The 22,283-nt window shown below is 38.6% G+C and overlaps 1 protein-coding gene across 1 annotated transcript in view; it reads left to right on the top strand.

Annotated features, from left to right (window-relative positions):
• Window positions 1–21,929, top strand: part of NDNF (neuron derived neurotrophic factor) — a 28,307-nt gene extending 6,378 nt beyond the window's left edge. Inside the window, exons 2-4 of the mRNA XM_040418399.1 lie at window positions 16,851–17,039; window positions 17,948–18,072; window positions 19,007–21,929. Coding sequence (XP_040274333.1) covers window positions 16,852–17,039; window positions 17,948–18,072; window positions 19,007–20,406 — 1,713 coding nt within the window. The 5' untranslated portion in view covers window position 16,851 and the 3' untranslated portion in view covers window positions 20,407–21,929. The remainder of the gene's footprint in view (window positions 1–16,850; window positions 17,040–17,947; window positions 18,073–19,006) is intronic.
• The last annotated feature ends 354 nt before the right edge of the window (window positions 21,930–22,283 follow it).

The raw sequence follows: 22,283 nt of genomic DNA, 5'->3' as shown, positions 1-22,283 counted from the left end.
TGGTCTAGTCACAACAGTGACCTGATTTGCATTTGTATCAGGAAAGATTTGTTATCTGTATTGTTCCTTTCATCTACTATTTGCCTTGTTAAATGGGGAGGATCCTTCCTGCAGGCTGCACAGGAAATCTATGTTTGCTATTTGTGCTCGGCATGTGTTGCCAGTGCTTTGTTTGGGTAGTCAGATGTGATGACGATGTAAGGCCAAGTTGGATCCTATACACAATCTGCTTCTACATAAAAATGTTAACATTCCTTAAAATGATTTAAAACAAATATTAAATGTTGAACACTTATAGACATAATCACCTCCAACCACAGAAGATGGATTTTGAACTATATACATAATTGTGTAAAAGAATGGATGAGTCACGCCCTGGCGTGCTTGGTGGACTCCTCTCTTGAACTAGAACTCAGTTGGAATAGCTGAAGGGCTACAGGGATGTTTTTCTTATTGAATGTACATGTGTTCCTAGAACATAATTTGCTTGTAAAATATAGTCTGGTTCAGCCAAAGTTTTATTGTTAAAATCCTTTTATTATGTAGCTGCCCTCTCTACGTGTCAGATAGTCATCTACAATGATGCGGTTGAATAGATGGTGGTATTGTGCTGTACATCTGTTCTGAAGAGTTAACTGGGTGGAGAACAATAATAGCAAAAGATGTACAAAGCTACAACATCCCTTTCAGAGACATAGGGATATGTTACTGGCATGAGGCCTGCACTAATATTTGCTCAAGTACCAAAGTGGCACTTGTTGGAATTAGCGGGTTCCAGGAGCCTCCCTTTGCATTAAGCGTGCCATATGAAACAATCTAATATGTTAGGCTTCCAAGGATGTGGACTGGAAGAGTGAAGCATTCTTCATTTTGTTACGGGTCACCCCTCCTTGCTGGACACTACAGTATAAAACAGGTATGTTCTACAGATATACAATTACTAAACACAAACTAGGGTTTGATACACACTTTACTTTTGACAGCAAGAATTGTGAAGCAGACTGTTATTCTTGATGCCAAACATACAGAAAAGATAATGGAAACCCCAAAGAGGGCTCTGAAGACCGATATACAATTAGGTAGCTGTCATATGAATGCTTCTTTAGCCAACAACTAACCCTCCTGAACCCCGCCATACCCCACACCATGCACACTCAGCTTGGCCCAATGTACATGTATTCTTAATAGGGAGAGAGGAGTCAACAGCTGCCAGGCTTCTCAGGCAGCAGCTTATCTCCCTGAGAACAAAAGGGTTGGGCATGTTTAAACCCAACTGTTAAATCCTTCTCTTCCTTGATGTCTGCTATCAGAGGTGGGTTGGGAGACCCTGCTGAAATTGTTTAGCTCAACCTACATAAATTGAATGTGTATATGATATAAATTTTAACATTTACTAGTTAAAATTCTTAGAACATACCTAAAAATGACAGGTGTGGATGCTGTTTTCAAAAGAACATTTGAGTTGTTCTTGCAAGTATTTTCATTTCTCTTGATCTTTGTAGCCTAGCACTGTGGTGGAAGGAAAGGAACTCAAGGTATAGCATGTGGTTATGGATCATCTCCCTAATTCATGTGTTCTGCGTATATAAGACATGTCCTCTTCTGCTACATGCATGTGAGGAATGCTGGCATTAGAGACAGTGTTCTGCACAGTTTAGAGCATTATTCTGAGCTGGGATGTAAAGGCGTTGGTTACATAAGATGCTATTCTTAAGCGGATTATTTTGCAAAAGGAATTCTTTAGATGAGCAATGCTAAAATTCCTGCATTTTTCTCAGAAATAGTGCGAGAAATACTTGCTAGAGGTTGACAGTAAAACGGAAAAAGTCATGATGAACCATTGAAATATCAGTTGTTATACATATTCTATGTTTTAAGAAAAGATCAGTAATATATTTGTCTTTATGGCGTAAAGAATTTTATTTAACACATGCAAGCGGTTACTATTACTTGTAATTCCTTCATTATTACATTTGGAAATGTAAACCGTGCAATTAGACATGGTACATTACTGGCAGCACAAGTAATCCATGCACCCTAAACAAACACAATTAGGGTCTGTCCACAGCTATTAGGGTTTTACAAGTGGCATTTTTTTTTTTGAAAAAGCTACAGTTTTAGAGGACGTTTTTGAGCCAAAGCAAGAAATGGATTCAAAAGCAAGGGGATATATTCTATCTATCTATCTATCTATCTATCTATCTATCTATCTATCTATCTATCTATCTATCTATCTATCTATTTATCTAGGAATTACTTTTACTTCTCCATTTTGCTTGATCCATCTTTGGTTTTATCTAACCCAAAAATGGCTTTAGTGGCTTTTTCTAAAAAGAAAAGAAAAAATGAGTGAAACTATCCTTACAGGACCCTCTTTCCAGGTTAACATATGGGATGGTAAAGTTTTGAAGTTCGTGTCAGGCTACAGCCTCACTGATGTGCAGCTCACCCGAGCCTTCTGCAGAGTTTTAGATCTTATCTGTATTATGATTTTCAGGCAACAGTTATCGCCTTCAGACATATTTAGAACAGCTGTGAAACGCTGCTGAGGTAGATACGATCCGTGATAAATGAACCCATTACATGTTCCCTTCTGCCACATTCTCTAGGCCTTGATTGCTAAAGTGGAATTGGTAACCTAGAAGAAGCACTTATTTGTCAGATTTAAAAATAATTTATTTTAAATCCTGATAGTACAGCAGAAGGCACTGTACAAACATTAACCAACCTAATAGGCGTCGTGCTTACTGCATCAGGGTAATATCAAACTGCTAGAAAGCAATGAAGCAAACTTACAGCGCCGTACTGAGCTATGGTACTGTACGATCTGATAAGTAGACCCATAGGATGCGGTCTGCATCAGAGTGGATTCAGACGGTTAAACATGGGCATGCTGTACTGGTCTGAATTAAGCGCATATGCTAGGGAAGCTTCTGCACAGATCCCATAACGATCCTTACACACAATAAATAATGTAATATTACTAATATTGTACAATTATAATATATATAAATATATATCAGAGAAATGTGGTCATAAGACAAAATTTTACGTTCTTTTTATTAATTTACGAAAGTATAACGCACATTATCAAATGGGAAAGCAATACTGAAACCAGTAAATAAACAGCTCCTCGGCTCAATGCTTCTGCTTATTGGTAACCTCTACAGCTGTCGTATTCTGAAGAATTATGTCTTTAATGGAGTACAGCTCATTTCCAGCCCGCTACATAAATGAACTGACATCAAAAGCCTGATTTGATTTGTGGAGTGCCAAATCTGAAGCGAGGATATAGCTGTTCTCCAGAACACTGACTTACAGCCACTTCTGTCTATATTCCGAATCCGACTTCACACAAGCAGGCACTAGAGAGCTGTCACCAGAAAAACATCACACACGCATAGCGGCATAATAAAAGATTTTCAGGGAAATACTTGAAAGTACCACAGTTTTAGCAGTCAAATAAATGTGTATTTTTAATTGCAAGCATTTAGTTCTGAGACTTCACACTATTGTTTAGCACGACCATTGTAATGTATTGAAATCCATTGACTAACATGAACGTGAGTTTTCAGACAATATGCCTTGAACAGGTCAAGGAGCAAAAATAAAGTTGTGCAAAAGTCACTTACAAGTTGCTGCCTCAATCTATTGTGAGATAGTGGCTTCTGAAGATGTTGCTGGGGGTCTCCCCACTAATCATGATATCATTTGAATGGAATGGTGGACATACATGCACACTATCGTTGCCGATGAAGATAGGTGTGTACAATTCTCGGCTATCTTTGTCAGTCCCATAGACTTTGAAGGCCACAGTAGTTTAAATGCATGTCTACCATGACATTCAAAAGTGAGACAAAAAAACCTCTGCTATCAGGATTGATGGGGGACCCAACAGTTGATCCACCTGAAATCAAACACTACCGCTGAGGAAGGGGCTTGATCCCTGAAACGCGTCCTGTTTAAGACAGCAATTTTCTTTCAAGTCCCCGAGGTGCCAATACCAAAAGGCAGCCCCCCTGGACCTCCGCTTACTGGATTTGTGTGCCATCGATATTGCACGGTCCGGACTTTAGGACCCAACAGATCATCAGCCATTTTTTCCATAGCGAGCCGCGTGGATCTCGTGGTGTGCCGCCGGGTCACGTGGGACGCCGCGTACCAGACCTCAAGTCCACACGGGACGCCGATGTGAGTCAGAGCGGCGAAGTAAGGACGATTGTTTATTTCTACCCAGCACAAGAAGAGGGGTAATGTACTCTGTCCCACGGGGCTGTGTGTTTATCTATACACCACAACTATATTGCGTATAGAAATCAAGTGCAGTCAAATTTACGGACCAACACTGTATCACACCCACCAGGGTGTCGCTGCTGGACTCTGACTGCCTATCTGGGACTAAGCCCACGTTCCGATTAGGAGCTATTGTTCGCACCAATACTTGCGGTCACCATTGTTATTTGTCTTTTTATGGTTTGTTCACGTTGTCTATGTTTTTATTACCTAATTAGGTGTTTATCATATGCATGCTTAGTTTCATTTATACCTCACATCAGTGTTCCCAGATAATTGAGTGCCCTCCAGTCGTATATACAGTTTGCATCTTACCTTCTGGGTTTGGGTGGACCCGTGGGGTGAGCACCGTTTCCTTTCGGGAGTGTCTGGGGCGAGCCACTGTTACCTTGTATATCACTTACCAATTATCCTGTGGGTAGTTGATAAATGTTGATTATAGGAAAACCCTCTTAAGAAGACCATGTAAGACTAGTTTACAGCAAGCAATTGGTTCTTTGACTAGAGTGATTTGCCATTATCAAGAAGTACCATATAGCATGCAGACACCTTCAGCCTGACTGAGGCTTAACCAAACATTTACCCTAAAGTCATAAATATCTAAGCTATCAGAACAAAGTCATAAGCAGTGAATGCACATGCAAACATCATACAGCTGTTGCCTTGCTTGACTTTTCAATTTACACAAGATGCGTTTCATACACCCATTCAATATTTTTTTTTCTTTGCATATATTTTATTACATACCATATATATATATATATATATATATTATATAGTACTTTGATGATGAATTAATACATTTTGACAGTTTTACCATGATAAAGCTAATTTTTTCAATACATTGAGTAAGGATGGTATAGCCCCAATAAGTAGCTGTTAACCCCAGAGGAAGCTGCAGCCAGCCATACATTTCCCTTGCAGTGACCTGTAATGGTGAACCATATAATTCATAGACTAGACAGGTCCACCAAACCTTCAGTTATTTATTATCAGTTGCTCCTTGCACTGGCTGGGGTGGGGCGTCCTGAACACTGGAACAATGATGTTGGTATGCCGTAATAGGATATCTGGAAAATATGGGTTTTTCTTTTTCAATTTTTCACTTGTTTTGCCAATTTTTGCATGAAATTCCCATTGGTAATACATATATAAAAACGTATAGAGGTACAAGTATGGCCCCTTATAAGTAAATCACTGGGGGTACATTAGACCTATAAAAGTCACTTTAGTGAATTCTCAATGAAACTAACACACAGTATCAGCAATTGCTCTCTGCCAGTATTTTCTAGAACATATTCTAGTCCGTGTACTATTATCATAAACTGTTGAAAGTGATAACGATATCTCAATGCTAAATATTATTTTATATAATAAACAAAGTTTATACAACCAACAGGAAATGGCCTGAGCTCATGCACATCCTGTTTGCTCCACATGGAATGTCTGTGCTAGAAACAGCTGCATCAACTACAGGCAGCGAAACTATTCATATAGCCATCCTGTATGTATGTATATATATATATTATGGAGAGAGTCTCCTCAATCATGTGATTTATAGGAAAGCATAATGAGATGAAAATGTTGAGTGGTCAACCTATAAGATACCAGTCACTATCAGACTGTCGTTCAGGCAGTAGGGTAGGAGACATGCTGAATGCATCAATCAACTATATTGCAGAGTAAACGGAAAATAACAATAATAATATTTATTTATATATATAGCGCCACCATATTCCGCAGCTCTTTACAAATTCAGGGTTCATGTACAAAACAAAAGACATCACAACGTAGCTGGCTATTATACAGCTAAAACACGGAATGAGGGCCCTGCTCGCAAGAGCTTACAATCTATGAAAAGAACATTATAAAAATTTTTTGCTTTTGAAGGGATTGTCTCATCGCAGCTAAGTCCTTTACCATGTGAACCAACACAGCAATAAACTGATCATGTGGGTCTGGGCCCGGAGACCCCTGGCAAACAGCTTTTGCTGTAGGAAGTTGCCAATAGCTGCGCCTCCTCCGCAAGAGAGGTTTGGGGGGACAGGATGGGACCTGCATCTATCAGACATGGCATGTTCTGTGGGTGTGCCATAAATGTCTGAGATGTGGAAAATAAAATAAAATTAAATTTCCTTTACCTTTACCTTTTTCATGCCATTTTTAATGACTTTTTGCAGTCAGAAGATACTTTAAGGGGTTTTCCAGTCTTTTATGTGGATGGCCTATCTGTAGTAGCTTTAGTGCCGGAAGTTGGCAGTGGAACTACAGCTTCGTCCATTGTGTAGTCAATGGAGCTGGTTACGGCAGGACTGGGAGCGCTGTAACTACCTCCGTCCACTACACAATGGATACAGCTGAGTAAATCCAGCAGCAAATTCCTTCACTGAAACTATGGCAGAGCAGCTGTGGGATATCATACCCTCACTGATCTAAGTCTGCATTAAAACACAAAATGCACTACATATAATCTGACTTGTGGCATCCTGGATGCGTTTTTGGGTCAGTGGCTTTATTTTGCACTGGGGATGATGCTTTTCTTGTATTTAACCTATAAGCTTCCATACTGGATTAAAAACAATGCCAGAAAATAATTATGTAGGTAAATGGAACTTAAAAAAAAGTCACCAAAACACCAATGACGACAACCAAGCATTTAAAAAAAAAAATTCCGATATTTAAATTTCCCCCCCCCAGGAATTATTAAATGGAGCTTAAATGTCGCGCTATTAAATCTGTCATACAGTGCACTACAAGAAAAGCCAGTATGAACCATGTTAACAGATTACTTCTTATCTTTCAAGATCGTACATTAAAGTTCTTTCCATTGGCTTTCATATTCCGTTCCTTTTGTGAGATGAAAGGGTGTCACATCTTTCTAAATAAAAGCATTTTGTACAATCTGCCACTTCACAACCTCTTCTGAAAATAGCCTATTGTACTCCAAGTGGGTGCAAACAACAGCAAACAGAGCTAAGCTTCTCTAAAATCAAAGCCCTGGGAGCTGTCATTCCTGCCCAACCTTCAAGGCTTGCATATGAGCCATTACTCAGGCTGGAATATTTATAGGATTACTAGATTACGTTTACACCCAGATGCGCAGAGCTTAGTCAGTTTTTGCAGCAGATCTGACTTTGTTTTTTAATACAGTTTTTATTTGATTCATTTGTGGTTTTCCATAGGGCATGAGAATTTTTCTTTTTTATTGCATTCTCTTGAAAGGGTTATCCAACCCCTATAATGACCGCCCGCAATGCCCCTCCTATACATTATACTAACCTGCTCCCTGGCACTCGCCTCACTCTAGATCCCAGCACGGTCGCCGCTATGTCTCCCCGTTGCAGATCAAAACATTCGGTGACGGGGGGAGCAGGCAATAGCATGGCGGGGTTGACACTAGGGAGGCTTGTCCCTGTTGCAGCCTCCTATTGGCTGCTCCCCCGATTGCCAGATGTTTTGATCCGCGTGACGAGGAGTTGCAGCTGTGACTGTGCTGCGATGCGGAATGACATGGTGTCGGGGAGCAGGTAAATATAATGTGTATGAAGGGCCGGGGGGGGGGGGGGTCATTATAGGGGTTGGATAACCCCTTTAAGTAACTTTGCAACAATAATTGTATGTCTATAGTACAGTTTCTATTCATCAGTCATCTTCATTTATCTCCCATAGAAGATTACATATAATATTAGATTTCACCATTATCTGGGATATCAATACACTCAGTATCATACCATTGCTACAGTGGAATAGCAGTAGGGTTTTGGGTTACAGAGGATACCATAACTGGATCTTTGTTCCTGCGGTAGCTACATAAACAGATGTTCACATGTCACAAATTTGCTTATGGCAAGTCCAATGTGCATTTACAAGAGGATCTGCAACAGAAATCTGAGGACGACACTTGGATTCCCGTCGCAGATGTGCAGCAGATGTGTTGGCAGATCTGCATGAGGATTAGCCCCATTCAGTGGGGCTAATCTGTGTTTTTTTCCTGTGGATCCACGAGAAGAGGATTCCTAGCACGGACTATGTTTTCTGCTGTGCAGCAGACTTTATCCACTGCATGGGTATAAAATGGGTCTAACACAGCATGTTAGCAGATTGGATGAGGCATCTTCACTGAAATCCTCATCAAATCCTGAACGTGTAAACTGCAGGCAACAGGCCTTGATATCTGATACTAATTGCAGAAAGAAGTAGTTCTTCTAGATGGAACTGTATATCTATAAACTAAAAATGTTACATTGATAGCATGTAAAGATCCATTACATTATCACATCATTACATCAATAGTGATTTAGCTGGAGGTCTAAGTATATGATTTGCACTGGAGCCTAAACTTCATAGTCATATCAATGTTAGATTGACCTAATGTTACAATTCATATTTAGTTCAATTGATGCTGGAGCGAGGGACCTATTAGACTTTGATATTTGGACAGGACGAGTTCTGATAGACAATAAGCACGTCCGTCAATGCTCTTTTGCACTGGATTATGACACAGGCCAATGCAAAGTGAATTTGGAAGAAAGAATTCCTCTCCATATGAGATACACTGTATTCATCTGACTTCATTACAGCGTTAAATGCCTGGCTTACAAATTATAAACTCTTTCAGCAAACACTGTTTAAATTTGACTGTTGAGAAAGCTGCTTAGCAGTATAAACTTTAAAGGGGTTTTCTGGGATTACTATGTTTTTTTTAATGGATATACTCATGTAGTTGCTTGTTTCATGCACATCTTGATTTTATTTTTTTCAATTTGGACTCTCCTGACCCGCTTTTAACACGTACACAAATCACTCTGGTATCCTGTATGTAGCACTTCCTGTTGCTGTATCCAACCAAACCCATGATGCACTTTTCCTCTCTTTGCCACACCTCAAGCACTGCCCCTAGCAACAGCTAGTTTATAGCTCCTCCCATCCAGCTAGTTACATAGACACTCCCCTATCACTGCCCTTTACAATGTCCAACTAGTCTATAGCTCCTCCCATCCAGCTAGTTACATAGACACTCCCCTATCACTGCCCCTTACAATGTCCAATAAGTCTATAGCTCCTCCCACCCGGCTAGTTACAAAGAAACTCCCCAATCACTGACACGCCCATTGACATAACATTACAGGAAATAAGACAGAGCCACATGGACATTGTCATGTGACCACAGCCCAGAACAGAAGATAGGAGCAATAAAGATAAAATAAATACATTAGAAAATTGCAGGATAACTGTCATGTTTTCATCCAAAAATCTATTTTAGCATATGTTACTGCTGCAGCAGCATTATGCATAAAGCAATCTTTAGTTTCTTCACATACCACCGTTTTCCTTGAGTTTTCCCATTAGTTACGGCTGTCTTGAATCCTACAATATGAGGATCTTCTCAAGATGGCTCCTCTGCCAGTTCTCTGAGGCCAAAACTGCTTTCCCTCACTTCCCATACACACTTGCTGTAGCCAGCAGCTTCCTGCCAGCCAATTAGATTGGATTACTGAAAGACACGCCTCCTCACTCTAAAGCCTAATGCAGGCATGCAGTCTGAAGGACCGCCCCTCTGTCTTCTGTTTACATTAAGTTGGGAGACAGATGAGCCCTAGCAGCGGTCTTTTAAGGGAGCAGTGGAAAGGGACAGGAGACATTAATGAAAGCTGTTATTATAAGGTAATTACAGATCTTTTAGCAATCATTGACAGACTAACTCAGGTATACATGCCTAGCTCTAATAAACTAGCAAATAAATAAAAAATATGACATTTATCCTTTAAAGGATTTTGATGCAAACCGAAAATCCCCTTCAAGGATATAATATAATGCTTCTGACATGCACCCTCGACAGTCCTGCTTGTGGCAGTGTAGAATGAAGGCAGTGTCCTTAAAATTCCGCTTGCTAACCTCCAATCTTGGGCTCTCTGCTCCCTGTAATTAAGCGTTGAATTTTATTTGTTCCAGATGCATTGTCTCAGCTTTACCAGATGAATTGGAGGCCATAACTTACAATCACGTCTCTTTAACGTGATGACAATGTAGCACTGTGGTGAATGTTTTATCCAGATCAAGGCAGGGAGGGTAATTTAGTTAAGTTTCATTTCATTAGATTTTATTATTGTAGCCATGGCTTTGGCATACGTCAGGACACAGATTTTTTTTTGTTGTTGTGCACATGGCTGGATATTTAACATTGAACACATCGTCCTGTAAACTCACGCTGCAGTGCAGGGATCCCATAAAATAGATTACAGTACTTTGGGTTTCTTTTATTAGGTAAATTGATCCTTATATTAGAACTTGTTTCCCTTTGACTGAAATCCTCCCGAGCAGTGGAAAACACTATATAGCATGATTTTTTTGGAATGTAAAGGATAACTATAGAGAAGGGAAAAATGAATTAGGGATTATCATCATCATAAATAGTAGTAGTTGTAGTACTTTCTTACATACCAGGTATGGGTGTATGTTTCCTCAATGTGAGATTACGGTTGGCAGTGGTGGACTGAAAATTTTGCATTAGGATGGTACCTGAGAGACTGTGAGCAGGGATTACAGTTATTTGGGCACTAAAAGCACTTCTTTAAGTGCAGGGCCTGCAAAAATGTCCTTCATCAAGTGTATCATGGCTATAGTGATTGGGAAGGGCTCATGGCCTTTAATGTCCAGGCGTCCAGATCACTCCTACAGACAACCGTTAAGCTGGCCATAAATATTAGATGCCTGCCAATTTCAGTGGGACTGGCTGACCATCAAAGTGTATGAGGGTTTCCTGACTCTTCCCTGACAGAAGATGTCTGGGGAAATAACCACATTTTCTGAGTTAATAAAGGTATTCAGTACCTCAAGAAGACCTCTTGAGGACCCATCATGTCCATACATTATAGAGACTGCCTAGTGATTTCATTAGGGACGCTGCCATGCTCCATTTGCCCTGTGGTAGCACTGCGGGAAGCTGATTGGTTGCTGTCATCATCTCCTACAGTTGAATACTTAGGATTATATCAGCAGGATAGCCTATGGTTATTTGGAGACTCATGTAGCAAAAAAGGGATTACTTAAAATGTGCACTCCCTTTTAAAGGGGTAATTCCCTGATTAAAGTAAAGAATAAAAATCAGACATCATATATTGCATGACAATCAGTTTCAACAAAGCAAGACCCAGCCCTACATCTGTCATAATTCTAGAGATTTCTCCATGCATTGCTTCAATTGCTCTACTAGGTTTATTTCAGGCTGGCAGCTTCGGAGGTGTGTCCTTTCTCAGGGTGTGTGCCCTTTCTAAGGGGTGTATCCTTTCTGCTGCAGCTCTCTCCCTGTAACTGTCACAGTTTGCAGTGGTAGATCCTGATGGTGGCTGTTGATGGCTGGAACTGAGCGTGTGCGACCACCTCAGCAACATTGCAAAAGGTGAAATAGGGAAAACAATAAACAGCAGGTGGCACTATATAGATAGTTTTTATCGAATAACTTAGTGGCTATACTTAATTTTTTATTATATGCAATTACAAAAATATTCTCATGCACATGCTGGTTGGAAAAAGGTCAAATAATTTTTTGGGGACAACCCGCAGATATTGTATGATTCAAATAATTGAAGTACGCCGTTTCTAAAAGGGTGATGTTACCTAAAAAAAAGACATAGAAAAAGTTTTGCTTGCCCAGCAGTGTTTACTTAAGAACCTCAGCCTATCAGTATTCATTTTGTGTCTTGTAAATCAAGCCTATTTCATATATTTTTTTTGGTCTTTAATCCGGATCAAAAAACATAGAGAAAAATCCTAAGGCATAATGACCAGACAGGCGCTGAATGTTTTTTCTTCATTCTGTTAATTAGACCTCCCGTATAAAAGAGGATTATGGAGTTCTGTCATATACTATGCAATGGAAATATAAGGACATCTGACATTGCTGGGATGCTGAAATCCGTGCAAAGAATATCATACCCTGTAATGAAGCTCTACAGCTCATATAGGAAACATCACGAGTCATTTAAAGATGACAAGAAAGGGAAAGCTTTACCACAGTCATGCAGTTCTGCTTCACTACTTGAGATATGACTGATTATTTAAAAGTAGCATAATAAGAGTCTGTGGATTAACGCTGCTATGCTTTATCAGTTTCTGGAAATATTCCCACAGTACAAATGACCTTCTTACATGGCTTTAGAGATTAGAATTGACGTAAAACAAACTCTATCTATCTACCTATCTATCTACCTATCTATCTACCTAAGTCGGAGGTGTAGTACAGTCAGAAATGTTGGGCATTGTGTTCATAATTTATTTCATTTCCTGTTGCTGGTGTCTGTAAATGCGTATTTCCAGGCTCTATGCTTGGTGAGTGAACTGGTATGATGTAAGAGCTGTGATGTGTGCTCCAAGCCAATGAGATATCTCCTCGGGGTTAAAATCTGCAGCTTCATCTCCCACCTACTCTCCTCCTTGTCTTCTAGTTCTAGACTAGATGGCTCATGACCGTATCTGTTCTAGACTAGATGGCTCATGACCGTATCTGTTCTAGACTAGATGGCACATGACTGTATCTGTAGACCGCAAATCACTGATCCAAAAAATTGGGATACTGTCCTTGTGCATGCAACAATTTTCTCACTCCCTTAACTAGAACTGGTTACTCTTGCCTGCAAAATCACAAGAATAGGAACTGTTCTATATTTTGTTACGTGTGTTGCCTGTATTTTTTGTGGACCCATAGAAATGAATGGATCCTTGTGCGATTTGCAAAAGAGTCTGATCAGACACAGACTCAAAATATGGTCTTGTGCATGTATCCTTACTGTATTGTACTAGATAGATATTTATAGTAATATTTACAGAGACCTTGCAGTCAGGAAAGGGGGAATAACAGGCCTCTGAAAAAATAAGACGTTACCACTATCCCCTAATGAGACATTTTAAAGAGTTTATGATTCACATGCTGTTTATTGAGATCAGTAGACTTATCTTTTGTTATCTTTGAGTGCGGCTTTTTCTAGTAGTTTTACTACCTTAGAAATTATTGCAAGACTCAATTTGTGATTTGGAATGTCTATTAAAAGAAGTGTGTCAGCAGTGACAGTGCTATACCTGCCAGGGGGAGCAGGTGTAATATACCTTTTACAGAGCTTTTATTATTGGGGGCAGTATGAATATGAACTTTTACCCTGCCAGGTTCTCTTCTGTAAGTATTCAGTAGGTTCTCCAAGCAAAAGTGCTCTGTGTACTAAGCTGCTTCACAACCCCTCCCCTGTGGTCTGAGTGGCAGCTGTAGCATCTAACCAAGATACCACTACAGCTGTCACTGAGAGAGGAGGGGAGGAGCTATGTAGCAACTCAGTGCAGAGAAGCTCCACCTCCTTGCCGTATCAGTGCCTTGTAGTATAAAACGTTATACTCACACTACTCCTGATAATAAAATCTCCACAAAAGGTATGTTTTTCCTGCTCTCCTCATCTCCTACATAGTGCTGTCAAACTGTTTTTCATAGTAAAAAATGTTGAAAGACTCTGTTTAAAGGAAGGTTATAACAAACAAACAATTAGTTTATTTTAATGCTTAAGTGCAGTGTTAAGTACTTTAGAAGTACTGTGTGCCACCACTTCTTTTCATCTCCAGCTGTCATCTCCAGAATCTTGAAGTATCTCCTGTTTGTCAAAATGATCTACTGGTTGACAGATATCACAGTTATTATGCAGGCACATAAAAAAAAAAAAAAAAAGCGGCTTCAGTGTGCATTCTGTCTGTGGAAGCTTTGGTTAAATATACCCCAGGTGGGTCTTTTGTATTTTTCTAAGACAGCTGGTAAACTCAACATTTGTCATCTATGACAGACTGGCCAAATGAAAGATGACCCATAGAGTTGCAAGAGGCAAAACTGGGATGTATGTTTTTTAACTTTTTCAAATATTGTGCACATGGTCTAGGGCTAAAACCTCATTTATACTGGAACACATTTTTATGATTCACTTGTTTCTAGCTGATCATAATTGGCCTTTGTGATTGAAAAAGAAGGTCAATGATAAAACTTTCTTTAAACCAGCACTGTTATCACTGTCAGGATTTGTAAATGTCTTAATTAAAGGGGATATCCCATGACCAAAGTAAAAAATGAAACTCAGACATCATATAGTACATGGCAATTTCCTTCTAACAAAGCTAGAACCAGCCCTGCACCTCACATGGATCCAGAGATCTCCCCATTCATTGCTCTGCTAGATTTATATCAAGCTGAAACCTAAAGGGGAGTGTCTGTTCTGCTGCAGCCAAGGGGGCGTGTCCATGCTCTCCCTATCACAGCTGAAGAGGAAGTTGAAAGATGAAACTGAGCATGTCCGGCCAGGACAAAGGTGGGGGTGGCACTATACAGATACACAGATTTTATTGAATAACTCACTGGCTAGACTAATAAATTATATTTATTATATAAAATTACAAAAGTATTCAGCTCCAGGTGCTGGTTTGAAAACTGTAGAATATTTTTTCATGGGACAACCCCTTTAAGCAATGATGCTGCTCCTTATCTGGCATAGTGTCCTCCCTGCTGCAAGCCATGCTATAAATGACCATCAAATCCTCCTCAAAGACTTTTAAAATAGCTGAAAATCTATTGGTGGTCTCAAATATTACTACTTTTTTACTACTACTGCTTTAGTTAAAACAGATGACCTCACTAAAGTAACCACATAGACTTGTATGAAACCTCTACATAAAATATGTATTTATTTATTTATTATGCTCATTTATATAATGCTGACATATTTACTAATACTTTTCTTACTGATGCAGCAATCATCATCTTAAAACTTAAAGAGGTATTGTAATTATCTGAACTTCCGTATCCACAGGATAGGGGATAACTATTTGACCGGTGGGGGTCCAACCACTGGAACCCCCACCAATCACAAGAACTGAGGCTCCATACCCTATGGGGCTCCCAAAAGTGAACAGCGCGGCGGGTCACACATGTGCTTTGCAACTGGCAGAGACAGCCGAGTACAGTGCTCTGTGCTTTGAGCCACGTTTTTTATAAATGACTTTGAGACATATGCTTCAAAATGAATTTTCATGGGTGAAGACTACATTTTAAGGAGGTTATATATTATAAATAAATGGATATTACAGTTGTCATAAAAATGATAAAGATAAAAAAAACTGAGTGAAATTGCTTCTTCATTATACTAAATTGTTAGTCTTTTAAGTGGATTATTCATCCAAAGAATTTAGGGAGTGAGGTTTTGGTCTGAGCAATCCTATAATCAAATATGTGTCTATTTAATAAGGCGGATTCATGCAGTAAAACTATTTTATACTTCCTGCATTTATCCAAGGGCTATTCATTGTACAAGTCTCTTATGTGTTAGGACAATGAAATGTCATGGCCACATGACTCACATACAGCATACAACAATGCAACCCAATGGATACTGGATATACAATAAATTATGTGTATTTGAAGTCATCCTCTAACCCAAGGGTTTAACTAGCATTCATATAGCCCCATTTCATAGTCAGGAATGAGTCTCCCACCTGGTTGTCTTTTTGCAGAAAGAACGGCATAGAAGGATTAGACATCAGAAAGCTTCAACCATGATTTACTTCCCTCAAAAGGGAATGATGTAACTACATCTGAACAGCTGACTTCAAGCTTAGCCTCAGCTGCCTGCTAAAGCTGTAATTACCCCTTTAATCAGACCTTCTGTATCTATCTATCTATCTATCTATCTAAGAAAGCAGGACCAGGCAACAGAAGTCTAAGTGTGAACAGTGAAAGCAATCTAGTCCTTTATCCAGGGCTAAGAATGGTACTGCGTCTGCGGATGGGCTGCTTGCCCTTAAGCAATATGGTGCTTTGGTAGTTTGATGATGACATGTGCATCTATGCATCTATCTACATACAGAAAAAGTAAAAAAGAAGTCATGTTTTTCCGTATATTTTCCGTGTAGCTGAAGTGGTGACTCTGCTGGATGTAGCCAGGTAATTACATTGTGAGGGTTAATATAGCTCTAGGGTACAAGAAGCTGCTGGTACTCAGCCTCGGTCAAGTGATTCTTGAGTTACGTCCAGGTTGTCCAGCTCCCTCCTTTATCATACATGTCAGTGTCTGAAGTGTCTCTAATATGGAGTAAGGGTGGAGTGTTACTCGTGACAGAGCAATTTGTTCTTTGCATCATCAATGGAATTTCACATAGGCCTTGGGAAGACAAGCTACGAAATTTTCTAGCAGAAAACTGATGGGTTGTGTTTGTGGTGATTGTTAATATTTTATTATTTCTATGTAGCTTTTCCATAATATTAAATCTAATAATGAAAACTCTTTATTTAATGCTAACATATTTGGCATCACTTTATAAATCAGAAGTTACATGTACAGACAAAATCATACATTGCAATGTTACAAACTGATCAATAATTCACACAGTAGGAGAGATGACCCTGCTCGCAAGAGCTTACAATCTAACACATATTTGACAAAGTAGCAATTTGCATCTAAAATAAATAGTTTAACTGGGTTTTTATTAAATATTTCACCAAAAAATACGATTCTTATGTTATTCTGTTGTCTCCTCAGGATGTTGCTGTCTCACTGGTATATCGCGTTTATCCTGTTGCCGGTTTGTTCGAAAGGCCAAAAACTGCCAACAAGAGATGAAGAACTGTTCCAGATGCAGATAAAAGATAAGGCCCTGTTCCATGATTCATCTGTAATTCCTGATGGAGCTGAGATCAGCGGTTTTCTATTTAGAGATAACCCCAAAAGGTATCTATTAGAGATGAGCGAATTTCCAAAATGTTTTGTTTTGGTCTGATTTGTCAGAATAAGTCAAGAAATTTCATTCGGGGACGAAGTGATGTACTCGAATCAAAAGTGCTTTAAAACTATTTATCTCTCTATCTATCTAAAATCTATCTATCTGTCTATTATCTATCTATTTATCTATCTATCTATCTATCTATATAATCTACAATCATCTGTATTATCTATCTATCTATCTATCTATCATCAATATTTTCTACAATCTTCTGTAATCTAGATCTATCTATCTATCTATCTATCTATCTATCTATCTATCTATCTATCTATCTTATCTATCTATCTATCTATCTATCTATCTATCTATCTATCTATCTGTCTATCTATCTATCTATCTATCTATCTATCTATCTATCTATCTGTCTATTATCTATCTATCTGTAATCTATATAATCTACAATCATCTGTAATATCTATCTATCTATCAATCATCAATATTTTCTACAATCTTCTGTAATCTAGATCTATCTATCTACCTACCTATCTCTTTTCCTGTTTTGTTTAGTATGTCAATAACACCACAATACCATAGTGTCTAATCTTGACAGCCTACTATTGTTTTCCCAGCTGCAGGAAAGCTAGCATAAACATTGAAGTTTGACAAGGAAGCGGGGGTCCCACAAGTGGAACCACCCAAGTATTAGAAGTCCCTTGTTTTGACAAGTGGTTGGGCAACCCATGGACACAGCTGAAAAATCCCTTTAAGGCATCTGATTGTGATTCTTATATGACACCAATATTTATGTGGTTTATTTTGTTGGGAAAACATTAAGTAACAAAGGAATTCTAGATCTTAATGGCCTATGGTGTGTTTTTCATTAATGTCAACAACATGTTCTTTACTTTCATTTTAGGTATTTCTTTGTGGTAGAAGAAGATAGCACTCCTCTCTCAGTCATTGTGACACCGTGTGATGCACCTCTAGAGTGGAAGCTTACTCTGCAAGAATTACCTGAGGAGGCTAGTGGGGAAGGATCAGGTAATAACCAGTTATTCTATAGCCTTATTTTCTACCATGTTGAGTTTGAATTACCCACATCTGAACAGAGTCTTTCTGGGTTTTAAAATCCAAAGACAAAAGATTTGAGTATAAAAAGGTTTTCTGGCAGTACAATTTTGATGATTTCAGGATAGGTCATCAATATCTGATCAGCTGTTTGAAGCGGCCGCCTTGCTGTAGCCTTTTTGTGAGTGCTGCAGCCTTCTCACAAACCTACCATGCACAGCTTCTTATTCTAGCCCAGGCCTATTCACTTGAATTAGCCTGAGCTTCATGTAGACTATGTGATTGAAAAATGTGGCATCACTTGCCTAGGAAGAGGCTGCAGCGCTCACTGGAGCTGATTGGTGTCAAGAGTCAGACCCCCACCAATCAGATCAGTTATCGATGTCCTATACTAAGGATAGGTCATTAATCTTGTACTCGCGGAAAACCCCTTTAAACATCATCAATGTTGCTATAGGGATATAAAAATTTTTGTGGTTATAAAACAATAGGATAGCTATGAATAAAAGTTGTAAATGTATGAAAATGATATTGCCTTATAACAAACCTATAGATTTCCAGTAATATAAATTTCCATACTATCAGCATGAAATATGTAATACAGAGTTGCAACATCTCTAAATTGTTTTCTAGAGGATTATATGCTGTATGCCACTAAATAAAAACCCAGACTTCGTTATGTTTGGTTTTCTGACCTACATGGTCCTGTCATTTTTTGATGTACAGTCAACTTTTTCCTCTGAGCATAGTTAGATTTTTATTTTTTTCACTGCTGATTTAAGATTTCAAGCAGATGTTCAGTTCAGGAGTTATGATAATTAACCAAGGTCAGGTATTTAAATTGCAGACTTGCATTTCTTTGTAACAACACGTACCCTGATCTATTTTCCTATGTCTGGTTTTGCAGGTGAGCCTGAACCACTAGAGCAGCAAAAGCAGCAGATTATGAATGAAGAAGGCACCGAATTGTTCTCTTATAGAGGAAATGACGTGGAATACTTTGTATCTACAAATTCACCATCTGGGTTGTATCAACTGGAATTAATTTCAACAGAAAAGGACACACATTTTAAAGTTTATGCCACAACAACACCAGAGTCTGATCAGCCTTACCCAGAATTACCATATGATCCAAGAGTCGATGTAACATCACTTGGAAGGACCACAGTCACCCTGGCATGGAAGCCAACACCTACAGCCTCCATATTAAAGCAGCCGATCCAGTACTGTGTTGTTATAAACAAGGAACACAACTTCAAAAGTCTTTGTGCAGTTGAAGCCAAAATAAACACTGATGATGCTTTTATGATGGCCCCTAAACCAGGATTAGACTTTAGTCCCTTTGACTTTGCTCATTTTGGGTTTTCTTCAGAAAATGATGCCAGTAAAGATCGAAATTTCATGTCAAAGACCTTATCCACAAAATTGGTCCGTCAGATGACCGCAAGACCAAAAGATGATCTTCAAAAGGTTTGCATTGGAAGCAAAAACATATTTACGGTGTCAGATCTGAAACCTGATACCCAGTACTACTTTGATGTGTTTGCCGTTAACTCTGCTACAAATATGAGCACTGCTTATGTTGGAACATTTGCTAAAACCAAAGAAGAAGCCAAGCAAAAAACAGTGGAGCTGAAGGATGGAAAAGTTACTGATGTGTTTATAAAAAGAAAGGGTGCTAAATTCTTAAGATTTGCTCCAGTTTCATCTCATCAAAAAGTCACCTTTTCAATTCATTCATGCTTGGATGCAATCCAAATCCAGGTCAGACGGGATGGAAAACTACTTTTATCACAGAATGTGGAAGGTGTACGTCAGTTTCAACTGAGAGGAAAACCTAAAGCTAAATATCTGATCAGGCTTAAAGGAAGCAAAAAGGGTGCCTCTATGCTTAAGATATTAGCGACTTCAAAGTTCAACAAACAACCTTTTCCTTCTCTGCCTGAAGATACAAGAATCAAGGCTTTTGACAAATTACGCACATGCTCCTCAGTCACAATAGCGTGGTTGGGAACACAAGAAAGAAATAAGTATTGTGTTTATAAAAAGGAGGTGGATGATGACTACGGTGAAGAGCAAAAGAAACGAGAACAAAACCAGTGTTTGGGTCCTGACACGAGAAAGAAATCAGATAAAGTCCTCTGCAAATACTTCTACAGTCAGAACCTGCATAAAGCAGTCACCACAGAGACAATAAAAGGCCTTGAGGCTGGGAAGTCTTATATGTTGGATGTATATGTCATGGGTCATGGAGGCCATTCAGTCAAATATCAAAGCAAAGTCGTAAAGACAAGAAAGTTCTGTTAGAATCCATGTGAACTTGTATGTGAAACATATGCTATGATGGTCATACTGACTACTTGTGCAGTAGAGAGCTTGTAACCTGTCAAGTACACAATACCTAAAGTGGTGTAGAATGGTATCAACTTGTATACTTCTGTTTACATATTGAAGTGGTTGCTTGTAAGTGGATATCCTGCTGCTTCTCTGGAATTTTTGGAGAGACAAATATCATGTCTAAGGCACAATATCAGACTCTCGGTAGATGAAGTAATAATAGTAGATAATGGAGAAAAAAAGAAAAGACAATTTCAGTTGCATCACACAGTGCATGAACTGCTTCTAAATTATTTTACTAAATACGCGGCCGAGGCAAGTCCTGTGGCTTTATTCATACTCACATAAATCTAGAGATGATAGACTATCTGTAAATTATTTTATAAAGTCTTGTCTAAAATGTTTATGTTCTATAACTGTAAGCTGCAAACTCATTTCCTGATAACTACAGATTGATCCTAAGTATTAACTGGAGCTTTCATTTTCTTGTTAAATCCTTGGCTATTGTACATTCCTACTAGACAGGTTTATTTTTTAAATATGTATTGTATGTATAAAGTTGTCAAACATATATTCATGTACATAAAAAATTAAAAGTACAAGATTATATATTTCTTTTGTTTACCCAGTGTCTGACATACTAAATCAAAATAGAGACTGAACTTTGTATACAAACATTCTGATCATCAGTTTTATTGTAGTATGCCATTTTGTGTGCAAAATATATAAATCTATAATATAGTTATATTATACAGTATAATTGTAAAGAAATCACTTATCAAGAAGAAACTAGACTATGGATCAAACAGAGTAGAAGACAGACATTTGTATTGTGGTTGGCCTAAAAGAAACAGATTGAAAAGGGCCACCCGGTGTAAAGGGTAGCATAAAAAAAGACATAAAACACACAGAAACTGACAGCACTTTGTAGTCTAATCCACACAACTAAGCGGTTCAACCTTTTCAAGGTGGTATTGTGATGACAAGATGTTATTAATGAGAGGCATTGTATTTCTTTCAATAGGTAGTACAGAAACTGGCTGAACATTGGTGTTACATTGTATCACTCAACAGCAGTATTTTGTATTATACTATATACACAGAAGGCATCATGTAGAATGGAGCACCCAACACCATAAAATTACTCTGCAACATAAAAGTGGGAGTAGATGAGTGATAGGTAATTTATAAATGGTTTTAACACTGTAGAGTTAAATAAACCACAGGCATAGCGAGCTTACTGCCCTAGCCCTCCATCTACACACTCTGACCACACCAGTGTGGCCTACTGGTACTATGGGCAAGAGTCCTTTCTCTCAGCTACACCGTTAAATTAGTGCAAACATCCAAAAATTGGTGTCAACCCGATTATTCTGAATTCAGCTTGATTCTGGTACAAACTGATTGTGCTTTTAATGCCTCAAAAATCAATCTCTCTCTCTCTCTTTGGAAAAATTCTACCCAAATTAATTGGAAGAAATTCTGATTCTACTAAATCAGAATTTGTTTAAAAATTTGGGTTCAAATTTTGGTTTTAACAAATCAATTTGCTCATTTCTTCAATAAATGAAAGTGACCATAGATGTACTAGGACTGTGTTCACATCATGTTTTGTCCCACGTTAAAGTACACACGGATGCCTCAGACGGAGGCCAAAAAATGGTATCTGTTAATCTGTTACCATAAGACTCCATTGTAAAAAGAAAAAGGATAAATTAATGTGTATGTTTTTTTCAGGAATGAAAAGTGTAGCATACAACACCTTTGCACCATTTTTCCCAATGTATATGTTAACGTGGGATAAAAAAATGACGTGAACAGACCCTTAAATGGCTGATTCTCCATTA

The sequence above is a fragment of the Bufo bufo genome, chromosome 2 (genome assembly GCF_905171765.1).
Source record: "Bufo bufo chromosome 2, aBufBuf1.1, whole genome shotgun sequence".
NCBI classification, from domain to species: domain Eukaryota; kingdom Metazoa; phylum Chordata; class Amphibia; order Anura; family Bufonidae; genus Bufo; species Bufo bufo.
Note: the sequence above shows the minus strand (reverse complement) of the source record. Positions and strands in the feature narration are given on the sequence as shown.